The sequence below is a fragment of the Cupressus sempervirens genome, chromosome 9 (genome assembly GCF_028749045.1).
Source record: "Cupressus sempervirens isolate cs-2001-9-10 chromosome 9, ASM2874904v1, whole genome shotgun sequence".
NCBI classification, from domain to species: domain Eukaryota; kingdom Viridiplantae; phylum Streptophyta; class Pinopsida; order Cupressales; family Cupressaceae; genus Cupressus; species Cupressus sempervirens.
In genome coordinates, this window is record NC_143126.1 from 11,898,101 (window position 1) to 11,911,083 (window position 12,983).

Here is a 12,983-nt window from a genome sequence, read left to right on the forward strand (position 1 = left end):
GAGGAGAGACTAGACTTAGATGATGCCCCCTCAAGAAGGCAGCGTGGGAAGAAATGAGACTCGACGACTTCTTGAAAAGCACAAGAAATTGAGATGAGCTAAGACACAGGTTGGCAAAGAGAAGGGGCTGAATTAGCTCAAACTCTCACTACGGGAGAATGATAAAGGGAAATCAGAGGCACAAAAGTAAAGAAAGCTTAAGACTTTCCAGGATTGGGGGGGGGGGGGGTGGAGGAGCGGAGCGCTATAAAAGGAATCCATGGATAGGGGGATGAATGATGGAATGATAAAGCTGATGCAACAGGATTTCAAAGAGTCAGATTGGCGGAAGATGGGTTTCGGAGATCCCTAGGACTAGGATTGTGGATCTCGAAAGATGAGGCTTGGTGGATTGATTTGATTGGTGGATCCCTAAGACTAGGATTGTGGATCCCTAAAGCTAAGCATGAGGAGTGATTCAAAGAGATACTGATGCATAAGCTGGGGTAGGAGCGACAGATGTAGGATATGGATGGGGGATAATGGAGATGAAGGGAATCCATTAAAGCTTTTTGAGTGGGGGGATACTACAAAGAGAAGTACCACCATGTAGTTGAGCACTAGATTTGCTATAGGATTGTTGGTTAATTGCCAAGGTTACCAAGAACATCAAGGCCTTTTCACCAACTGTCCAAAGGACTGACGAACTGACTCAAAACAAACACGCAAGGATTGCCCCAGTATCACACATGAATTCCAGAGGAAGCAGCGTGGAAACGACACTAGGTAACCCACAAGCAGAAAAGGAAAACAAGCAAAAGACCTGATCAAGACCTTACGCTCTGATTGCCCCATTCGCAGCATACCATGATATGGAAGATCATGGCAACCTTGAGGAGGGAACAAGGAGATTGCTTGGAAAAGATACTTCAAGACCCAAAAGGGAAGATCCCAAATCAAAAGAAAGCGAAAATCCAAAAGAGAACCGTTTGCCAACCGAGATGGGTAGGACGAGGTACTAACGGACCAAGATCAGACATGAGAAAAGCTATATCCTGCAAGGATCTATCGGAGAGTACCTAAGCTGGTGGATCGGGATGAGTGATGCATCTGGCAAGCTGAACTAAGAAGGATAACACTTTGGTGACAGGAAATCTAGCTAAAGGATGCATTGGAATAGCTAACCAAGGTGTGTGATGTGTGCAAGATGTTGATCAAGGAGGAACTGACATGAAAGCTGGATAGATACAATGGTACTAAGCTAAAGAGGATGTAAAAGCTGACGGACCAAGATATTTACAACTTGAAGCTGACCAAGATATTTACAAGCAGGCAAAAGCTCAGGATGATAGGATAGCGGGATGGTTCGATGTTGTGCAAGATGTGAAAGCTAAGGATGGGGTGATAGCAGAAGATATGGATTTGGGGAGGATGCATCCCAATGATGATGAGAGATTTTGTGACCAAGGATAGCTAGAGGAGCAGGATGAGATGGCTAGATAGGATGGTAGATAGCTAGGATTATGATGGACATAAAGAGATGACATTGGGTTTGCATGAGGATAGCCTAGAGCTAGATACCAATGACAAGGGAGGATGGACAAGACAAGATCTCCAAGGAATACAGTGCCCTTAGTCAGAATATGACATGCGGAAGGAGGTCGTATGATGGATGTGATAGGATTGAAGCTAGGATGGAAAAAGCTAAAGGGGCTAGGGAGATGGATGATAGCTATGATGATTGGCTGAAGCTGCAGGAGATAAGTGGATGGTGTGAGATGGAAGCTGGAGGGTGGAGGATAGATGGATAGATTGGAAGATGGAGTTGGATGTCAAGAGATGACCAAAAGCATGAGGATGATAGGCTAAGCCGGGGATGGCTGGATTACGCATGACTTGTTTGCCAAGTTTTCATCATGGTACTTGTCCAAGGCGCTTGAATCGCCAAGTTTTCACCAGTGGATGCTTTCTTTTTCTTTTCTTTTTTGACTTAGCTGGAATGATTTTAGCTTTCTTCAGCTATTTTTGGCCTTTTCCTTAGGATTTTTCACTAGCTATTGGAATGTTCAATTTTGTTGCTAGCTGTTGGTACACCGGATGTGTGATTTATGCAATAGATTGGATTAGATGGGATTGATGGTAGGAGATGGAGGGATGAAAAGGCTGGAAAGGAGCATGAGATGGGGATGCTTGTAGGATCAACATTGGCACATGTTGGGACAGGTGTGAAAAGAGCTTATGGGGGATAGATGGTAGATGCGGGCTTGATGGTGGATTTGTGGAAGCACGCTTGGGGATATAGGCACCCAAGATGGAGTTAGAAGATGGAGGACACGAGTCACTGGATGGGGGATTAGCAATGGGGGATGCCATTATGCATTGGGTTTCAACTTTTTTCTTTGGGATCCACATGGTTTTGGACTTTCGTTTCATAGGCTTTTGCATTGTTTTGCATTCTTTGATTGGATTTTTCCTTTTTGGAGTATGTCTTTTAGGATAGACATATGATAGCCTAGGATGCAGATTTTTAGCTTTATGCATTTTGAAGTTGGCATTCACATTGTTGTGGTAAGCTTTGGGAGGATTGTTAGGAGAAGCTTTGTGAGATGGAGAGGATATGGAAGAGCGTCTAGGGGGATGATGATGGATGATGTGCCCTGATATGTGCCTTTGTTGATCTTGCATAGGAATGGATGGAATAGGATTTGAATGATGGCTGATAAGAGGATGGAGGATGGTAGATTTTGGGACATAGGGACCCAAAATGGATTTAGCGGATGAAGGGGGGATATGGTAGGTTGTTTTGGTTTGCAAAGATGGTGGAGGGGGGATGACATAAGATTTCTTGAAGGAGTGATGGGAGGCTGGCATGGTGGGTTTGGAGATAGGCTTGGTTTGGCGGTGTGGTGTACCAATACCTTTAGATGGTGAGCCTTTGGATACATATCCAAGACCATGAAATCCTGGATTCTTTTGTGCAATAATAGGCTTTATGATTCCTTGCTCTTGTGGTCCTAAACCTTGACCTTGATAATGCCATCGATTGAGCATTTGAACTAGCTGAGGATACTTTTTGCTTGCAGAAAATGGTGGAGGTGCTTTATCAGATGTACTGCAATGGGGAGATATTGTTCTTAATTCTTCTGCTGAGAGGAGGCCACCATGGATGAATGTAAGTGAACCAAGAGGGTAGATTATAGATGGTGGAATAGCTTGGATAGGTGGTAAGATGGAAGCATGGAGCGGAGGAGATGGTAGGATAGGATCTTGATTTAGCTGATGGGATGAAAAGATATCATGTAGTAGAGGAGGTATGGCTTGAGGTTTTGGAGATGGAGGGGATGGTGACTGCGCTATGGATGGAAGACATGGTGCGATGATATCTTCGTTTATGCTTTGGGGGATGTCAACATGCTTTTGGGCAGGATCTTGATAGGATTGTTTTGGAGAGGATGGTGCGATAGGAGGTGAAGGGATGGACTCTTCAAAGGCAGTGGATAGATAGATGGGAGATTCAGTAGTGGAGATGGGTGAGTAGAAGATGGATGCATAAGGGTCATTACGGGAGATTTGGGAAATGCTTGGAGGTGATGTGGATAGGATTTTGAGGGATTTGATAGGTGTTGGGATTTTGGTGTTTGCAGGAAGTGGAAGGATTTTAAGCAATTTGATGGATGGTATAGGGATGATAGTTATGGGAGATGGAGACGACATTATGGATGGGGAAGCTTCATCACTGACTACTTCACATGGTTGGATTGGATGACATGGCTTATCGACTGCTGGAGGCTGTTTTTCTTGTATTTCCTCTGGGAGATTCCTTGGAGACTTGTGTGTCGGGGGTGGAGGTGAATTGACAGGAATAGCTAGTGTGATGGGGGTGAAAGACTGGAAGCTTGGTTGATTGGGTGATGGAGGAGAAGCTGAGATATCAGATGGCATGACTAGATAGTTTGGAATAACTCTTGGATTTTGGGGGATGGTTGGTGGAATGTTTCTAAGGCTCTCAAGATACCCTTCATAGTCAACAAGATCTTCATCATTATTGGAATAGGAGGTAGCAGGAGCAAGGACAATACGACCAAATATATCATGATAGGATTGGTACTTCATGCTTTGACGATGAGTTTGATGGGGATGGGGTCTTGCATATGGATGAACACGGAAGCCCATGGTCGGATTTGGATTAAGCTCAAATTTTGGATTGGCTGAGGAAAGATTTCCTAGGGAGAGTCAAAGCTGTATGACAGACCTAAGGAGGATTGGCTGGGGATTTTTGGCTTTCTTGTGGATGGAAGACTTTCAAGGGTATGCTGTCAAAAGGTGAGAGTTTTGCTTTCCTATGTGCAAGATTGGTGGAGATTATGTCAACTTAAGGATAGACTAATGATCCTATGGGAATGACACGAGATTGACCACTTGTGGATCCCAACCTTTAGCTCAAGGTGATGAGGGATACAAGTGACAAAAGCTGGGTTACCCTAGACAATGCTCTGTCCGAGGGATAACCTTGGTGAGATTGGTTGATTGGTAGGATTGATTGGATAGCAAATTCCAGTAGAGTGACAACAACTCTCTAAAGGCTTGGGTGTGATTTTGGATTGGGTTGCTAGTTGGCTGGGGGGGATGATTTGGATGGACTTTGGATTTGGGATTGTTTTCAAGCAAAGAACTAAGGGAGCTTGGATAATTTTCTGATGAGGCAGTGACTACGCTAAGTATGCCTTGAGCTGGGAGATTTCTGCTTTTTTGGGATTTTGACCAAAGTTGGCAAACATTCATTCAAAGGCTATGAACAAACAAGCAGACAAAATTTTGGAGCAAGCACATCAAACACACCAACATCCTAGGAAGCTTTCTACAAGGATGAAATTTGGTTTAGCTAGGGAGTCCTCGATATACGCAAGGTACGTGAGGCCCATATCCGTAGATGAAACCAAAAAGATGTCACACAGCCGAGAGGAGCGGTAACCCACTTCTCCTCTTTCACTTCTCAAGGGTATAAAGTTCCTTGAGGCTTAGCCCAAGTGACAAAATCTTCATCCCAAGAGAGGTGTCTTTCGATTCACCTCCCGATTCTTATACTCCGCCGAAATGCTGGAGTTGAGGTCGTCCCAAGGGGTGATGAAATCCCCAAGCAGGCCTCCTAAAAAGAGAAACAAAGTTTTGGATCCTAATCTTATGCACCCAAGATGGCCTCGAAAGACGACAAGGGGAGAGAAGACTTGGATGACCTTGGGCTAAAAAGCAGAGTTCTTTTCTAATTGATGATTTAGATTTTGTAAGCTATGATTGAAGACACTCGTGATTATGGCATACAATGTTCATTCCAACTTGACAGCATCGTCAACATAATGGAAATCGAGAATTCGTCAATGTAAGAAATGCAAGCGTCATTGAGATGCATCAAAAAACTGTGCAATGTTCATTGATTGTTAAGCATTCAAGATTGTGTTAGAGTGTTTTAAGCCCAAATTTGAAGTGTGAGATATTGCAATGATTAGTTGATTTTTGGCATTCAAGATTGTGTTCATTTGTTTTAAGCATGCATTCTAATAAAAGGTTGATTTTTATCCATGGTATTCAAGAGTGTGTTTTTGAACAACATTCATTCGAAGAAAAATGCTTTAAACATTCAAGTTCATTCTAACAAAAACCTAAGAAACATGATTAAGTTTGTTGCTCCAACCTGCAATAAGACAAAAGAGCAATTTGATTAGTTACCCAAAATTTTCTAAAATGAAAGCTTAACTATGGAAAAAAAAATTTTAACTTTTTTTGTTCTTTTTGATATGCGTAAAAATGCTTAGGATGGTTTGTTTCCTACGGAACCACTAAAAGTCAAATTTTGATTTATACTCTTTTTTTTTATTATTTTTTATTTTTTATTTTTTTAGCTCTGCTATTATCCATCTCCACCATTGAAGCAACTTTGAGCATTTGAGCATACATCCCCAATCTACACATAGACACATCTCTATTTTTTTTTAAATTTTTTTTTTTTAATTTTTTAATTTTTTTTTAGTGATTTTTGGTGTTCTTAAACATACAGGTTCATTTGTTAGAGTTTTGAAAGCATGCAAAGACAATGACTTCGACAAGACAACCCAAAACTAGGCGACAAATCTTAGAAAACAATACAACAAGCGAAGACGCCAATCTGCGCAGACGACAGTCTGATGAAGAAAGTAATTGGCGGCGTCGGAGACGACAGTTGGAAGATTGTGGCGGCGGAGACGACGGTTTGACAGGCGAAGACGACAAAATTCGCAGACGACGGTTGTGCAGGGGCAGACGACGATTTTGCAGGTGCAGACGACAGTTGTGCAAGCGCAGACGACAGTTTATCTTTCGCAGACAACGATTGAACTTGCGGAGACGACGATTGAGTTTGCGCAGACGATGTTTTGCAGAGAAGACAGGTAGAGACGCCAAACTGCGGAGACGACAGGCGGAGACGACACTGCGCGAAGTGAACTGACGGATGCGAGTTTTTTCCAGAATTTTTTTTAAAATTATTTTCGGATTTTAAAAGGTACGTCCTCTTTAGTGCGTTCTTCAACCTGCAAAACAAGAAAACACACCTTGCAACAACTCAAATAACAACAAACCATTAGATTGTTAGTTTGTAAAAGCAAATTTTAGATTGAAATAGATGAAAAAATGACCCATTGCGGAGTTCCACCGGGCGTGCCAAAATGTAAAATAAGATTTTAGTGTCCAAGGAACATTAACATTAAAGAAAGCATTCACAAACTAAAACTATATTCACATATAAGATTAGACAAAGGAAACAATTAAAGAATGCAAGCCCAAAAAAGGAAACACTCCATGCTTCCTTGATTTTGTAGATGTGTCCTTTGATGAAGATGTATGCTCAATTGCTCAAAGATGCTTCAATGGAGGTGGGTAATGGCAAATTGGTAGCTTTGTGAGCTCTCAATTTGGCATTATAAGGGTAAGATTGGTGGCTTTGGCTCTCAAAAGGGCATTATAACTTTAGCTCCAAGATTGTTGATTAAATGGCTTGGGATGGGATTCAATTTATAGGCTAAGGGCTTGAGGGATGGAGGCCTTAAATGCAAGGATGGGGAGATGGTTAAGGAGGGCTAAGATGCACTCAAAGGGGAGCACATGGATTGTGCTTGTTTAGCACCAATGGGAAGGTGACACTTGTCACAAGGAGGATGAGTGTGAAAGGGTAGGGTAAAGGGTTGGTTAAAGGCATGATGAGTGGGGTTGAGTATGTAAGAGAGATGTAAGAGGAATGAGTGTGGAAGAGGGAAGAGTGTGGAAGATGGATGTAAGAGTCATGAGTGGGCTTGTAAGAGTCTTTTATGGTTTGTAAGAGCACTCATGACTTGGTGGTTGGGATTTTTGAGGGGAGACTTTGGTTTGGATTAGGAAAGTCTTAAACTTGTTTAAGGAATGTGACAACATTAAGGGGTGGATTAGGCTTGGGTTTAGGATTAGATTAGGAATGTTAGAGATGTGCAAGTGGATGGCATTAATGAGGGTGGGTGAGTTAGTGGCTAAGCTTGGTTAGTATGGGTGGATGGGGTGGATTAGGCTAAATGGAGGATTAGAGATAAGTTAGGGGTTTTTGGATTTGAGGATTTTATTTATCAAATAGATTTATTTAATAAATGGGGATTTTTGGAATTAGATAGAAGAATAGGATTTAATTGATAAATAATAGGTTATTTGATTTATCAATTAGGACTATAGATGATTAATTGAATTAATCAGCTAGGGAATGGCAAATGATTAATTAAATAGAAATTTAATTAATGATGCCTTTAGAGATGGCTAAATTAGATTATCAAAGCAGTGTAATCAAATTTAGGTGTCTACAATAGGGACTTTTTGGAATTTGGAATAAGGGAACACTTATGTTTTCGATGATAAGACAGTTTTTGGAAAGTATGTACAGAGGTTGTCTTTGTAATCAGTTTCTTCTTATGTTCTTGGTGCATGGAAATAAAGGAACGTGAATTTTGTATTCTCTTTTCTCCAAAGCCTGAACTGTTTGGGTGTTGATTGTGGTTGTAATTAATGTTTTCACGGTATGGTGTAGATGTTAGTGAACCATCGAATCATCACTAAGCTAATGCTAGCCGTCAAGCATAGTTCTTGATCGTTCTTATTAGCAATTTATGTTAATTCAAGAAAGTTATGAAGTCGTTTAGTGCATTCGTCATCAATAGCTTTCTCTTTAACCTTTAAGTTTTAATTCATTTATGTTGAAAAATCAAATACACCCATTATACGAGGGAGCTGCCCCTCTCAAACGCAGAGGAAGATTGTAATCTAGTAATGATTGGTTTCAATCTCTCCAACTATTGGCACAGTTGTTGCTATTCGCAGGGTGCATAGGGTCAGTTTCAGAAGTAACTATCACAGTGACAAATCTATTCACCAACACATTTTGAAGACATAACTTGCGTGCTATACATTTCTTTGGTGTTGGCTGTTGATTATTAATGATGATTTTTGTTGGTAGTATAGTTCATCAGTAGTAGATTGGATTTTTTTGAGGTAGCCGTATATCTGTTATTGCCGACACATGCTTGTTAGTTGGGTGTGAGTTTTGGATATAACCTCAAATCTTGATTAGCCAAGAGGTGGACCCTAGGAGTTGTAAGGATGGAATTCCTTAAATACGCTTGGCAAGTTAAGGACAAAAACCCTTATTCTTCACTGAGGGACAAAAACCTCTGTTTCAACAAACTTGAAAGTGATTTTAAAGAATTTCACGATATGATTTATTTTCAGAATCATTCAATGAACTATTAATCTGAATATTACTATACATTCATAATATTTTTATACAATTTAATATGAATGACATAATACTATTTTTTTGTCTTCATCAATTATAAAATATGAAATTCATTTTAAAATATTTTGAAAATATAGAAAACCTTAAAAATTTAGAAAAATGGAACTACAATTAATTTGCTATGGTCTACTCATGGGAGATTGCAACAACTTTGAGCAGTTTGCATGTTGATTGTGACCCATGGTTGCGTGGCTTGTTCTGCAAAGCAACTCCTTTCGGCCACTGTTTCTCTTTTGTAATGCCTTGAAGAAATGTGTTGTGCTGTAGGCAACTGTGGAAGAAATTACATGCTAAAAAACCCTGATAAAAAAATGTTTTGTGATAAAATAAAATCTCCCTTTCCCTAACAAATCTAGCCACAATTGTTATGAGTTCTATACATTTTTAAACTATTTGTGGGAATATGAGCTTCGACCATGAAAATTGGTGAACCTTGTGAAATAGGTTGTGACCATCAATACGTTTTTGGAATAACACAAAGCAACATTTCAACAAAGATTTGTTACATATTTTCTCTTGGAATTATTCAATTGATTTATGGACATGTAGGGCATTTTTATACATTATAACAGGAATTCCAAATTTTTGTATATAAAATAAAGGACATATTTTATAGATTAATCATTATAATGCTTTATTCCTTTAAGTAACAATGAGAAACTTCATACTGATAAAAAAAACAACGAGAAACTTCATGAAACTTTATCTCAGGTAATGCAAATAGTTGCATTTTTTAAATTTCAAGAGACTGTTCTTACATACACATAGACATTCCTTGACTCTGATTTATAATAAAATTGAACTTTTTTGCAGGTGAACATGGGAAAGCTTCAGAAAATTGAGAGGAAGGACTCAAATTCAATTATGGAGTCAAAGCACAAGCTTAAGCCCAAGAATAATGATTTCAAACACAAACAATCTGATACCAGGGCATCTTTAGTTGGTAACTCTTATAATTTTTCTTACTATGCACTTGTTTCTTTCATTTCTGTCCTTTGGAGGCGTCTATCTGATTTTTTCTCGTTGTTATATTTCTTAAACTGTTATTCATTTATCATTTATGAAGTTCAACTGCATACATTATACAGTCCTTTAAATAATGACATACTTTCCAAAAGTCTGTCTGCCTTGGATAGTATTTGTCAACTAAGAATTAGTTTTTCAATTCTTTTGGATGTGGCACATCTTTTTGAATACACTTGTGGATCTGGAATTGTAAGTAGATTGGAGCTTTATAATTGATTGCTTACAGTCACAGCTTACAAATAGTTAAATTATGTGACAACCATGAGTGTTGATGCCACATTTAAGTATAAATATTTTTTGGTAGTAAGTGTTTTTCATTGATGCACAAATACAACTCAGCTGAAGATTGCACTGAGATTACATTGTTTCAGTTATATTTCTTGATCCAGAACTTTGGCTAGCCTAATACCATAAGGCAAGGAAAAGATGAAGCACATGGCAAGGCAGGTGATGCTGCACCAACATGCACATGGAAAGGAACTTCTGTTGTGTTGCTAGAGCACATGCCCACTGATTGAGGGGGATTCAGCTCACATCAGCCAAAACAAGCCTGCTAAAAAATAGAAATTAAACATAACACAAAACAAAAAGTGAGGAGGCAAAGACTTAAAGAAACCACTAAGAACTTGCTTGACTGCTTCAAATAAAAAGTTTAGTGGCTGGAAGACCTACATTTTTATTAGCTAGATTATCAGCAATGCTGTTTTTCACCTGTGGAATACTTATGTAGTTCTTGCCAATATAGTTTACAATTTCAAAGTAAAGTTCTTGCTGATATAGTTTATAATTTTATAAATTTAAATGTGCAATACTTATACGATGAGATAGTTTGATTGCAGTGACTGTGAGCTGAGAGCTTGTATTCCTTGTTTCACTGATATAGAATGTTATCTTTGCCCTGGGTATTTGGGTAACTAGAACTTTTCTGATATTCTTTTGACCTTGGGAACATGATGGACTGTGCTTGAAGGAGAGAGATGTTCAAGGCACTGGACAAAGGTGTGACCAATTTTCTTGAAGATTTGATGAATCCTAGCTTTCCATATACCCCCAAAAATCTTCTGGGTAGAAGACATCCATCTGAAGTGATCCAGGTGACTTCTTGGGAATATGTGGAGGCTATGATGGATGCCAAATTCTTTTTCGAACGTGTTAGGAATGCTGTCTTTGAGAAAATTGTTAATACTGGCTTCCACACTTGCCTGGTGTAACTAACTCCACAATTTTATGTGAAATGCACATGAACTTTTAGAGAAGTCTGTCTTCGTCTTCTAATCTACTTCCTAAACCAAATGTATAATAAAAGGCAAGTCTAAAACTACTGTACCTCTATTTCTAAAAGTTTTGGAGGAAAATGGTTTGAGATATGTAGGAAAATAAAAGGGGAGAGAGAGTTAGAGACAATTAGAGAGATGAGCAAAAAATAAACACTCCCTTCAGCACACAATCAACCATCTATTGTTGTGACACTATTACATACAATGTTTGTTCAACTAGGTTTCATAGAGCTACGAATATGTAGAACCCCGGATGACCATGGACAAAGGCTTGTCGCTTCCAAATGCATACAAATTTGAGGACCACAAGCAGACAGCTATTGCATGCACACTATTAAGGAACAAAAGGGAACACATTTATTTTCATCAAAGAGATGATATATTTATATAGGGCATATCCAATATTTATATATACAATGTGGTAATCTAGAAATCTATGGTCGGGGATGTAACATACTAAAATTTCAGAAACTAACTAATTCTTAATTAAGGAAAACATATCACAATTCTTAACTGAATGAAAGGAGATACTGTTAATTTAGTTATTCAACTCATTCACATGAAATGGAAATACAAACTTGTTGGTAAACAGATTTGTCCTTTCAATTTAACTCTTAAACGCCCAAGTTTGTGAACAACATCTGGTTACAACAGTTGGAAAGTTATTATGAAATGACTAACTTCGCTCTGAATTCTTAGGTACAGCTCCCTATTGCATAGTGATTTGCAATGAATTGTGTTTGCTTCTAAATCTAAAACGGAGTGTGTTCTTAACTTGAGAACAGGAGAGGTAAACCAAGCTAGGCCCAACTTAGGCAAGAGTTGGTATTTTAAGATTAGTTAAGCCTATGGATCCACACATCTTATGAACCCGTAAAGCTTAATGATTCAGCAATGCATACTAACTAAAACTAAACGGATATCAGCAGGAAACTAACTACAGAGATGAAAGATTAACTTGAAGGAAAACACAAAAAGGGGAATTCTTTTGAACCTATGATAACAATACTATTATCTTCAGTTTACTATTTCAAAACAGGGAAATGAAATTCCGTTCATTCCTTGATTCAATTCAAATGAAAGAGAAAACATAAAACTAGCATAAACAGAATGGAACAAAAAATAATTGACACAAAATACCATTCAATTGTCTCTGCAACATCAAATATTTTACACAAAAAATTACCCAAACTTTTATTAATCTTTCAATTTAGTACATATAGGATTCTAAGATGACCGTTACAAAATGGGATTCAAATCGGTTCATCTCCTCAAAATTGACAAATGGCAAGGAGCCAATTTGTCTATTATAATCATTACATCAAAATATGAAAGGGCGGGACATGAACCACTTTGCCTTCTTTCCCTTTTCTAACGTTTTGCCTTATAGGCCTTGGCAACGACAATGATTGGAATCAATTCTTCATGTCTATGAACGTGTATATTAGTGTATCTCAAAAGCCACTTGGAATGCTCTTTGGCTAAATCTTTGATGACATTTAACCACTCCCGTATCTCCTCCATAGCCACATGTACACACCCGCCAAGTTTTTGAAGCTCAGAAACTTTGTTCCGATGATCGAAAGATATCTCCGTCAAGCCATCTATATAACTGGAGAAGTTCTTTTGCATGACAGCCACTCTAGTGATCCCCTTTCCTTGTCCACTAGTATGGGAATCTGTATGTAGAGCTCTTAAGAGTTAATAGTCTTTGTCTTAATCCTTTTTCACTTTGGCTTCTGTTTCTTTAAGTTCTTTCTCTGCCATGAGGATCATGTCAAACTCAAATTGCATGCTCTGGAGTGACTCAAATAGAGGCTTATCTCCCTTAGGCAGAATCTTTGCTTCCACGGCCTCCT

The 12,983-nt window shown here is 38.8% G+C and overlaps 1 protein-coding gene across 1 annotated transcript in view; it reads left to right on the forward strand.

The window, feature by feature from the left end:
* The first annotated feature begins 9,001 nt into the window (after positions 1 to 9,001).
* LOC149537393 (uncharacterized) overlaps positions 9,002 to 12,983 on the forward strand; it is a 72,329-nt gene continuing 68,347 nt past the window's right edge. The window contains exons 1-3 of the mRNA XM_089802323.1: positions 9,002 to 9,084; positions 9,469 to 9,532; positions 9,635 to 9,764. Coding sequence (XP_089658449.1) covers positions 9,002 to 9,084; positions 9,469 to 9,532; positions 9,635 to 9,764 — 277 coding nt within the window. The remainder of the gene's footprint in view (positions 9,085 to 9,468; positions 9,533 to 9,634; positions 9,765 to 12,983) is intronic.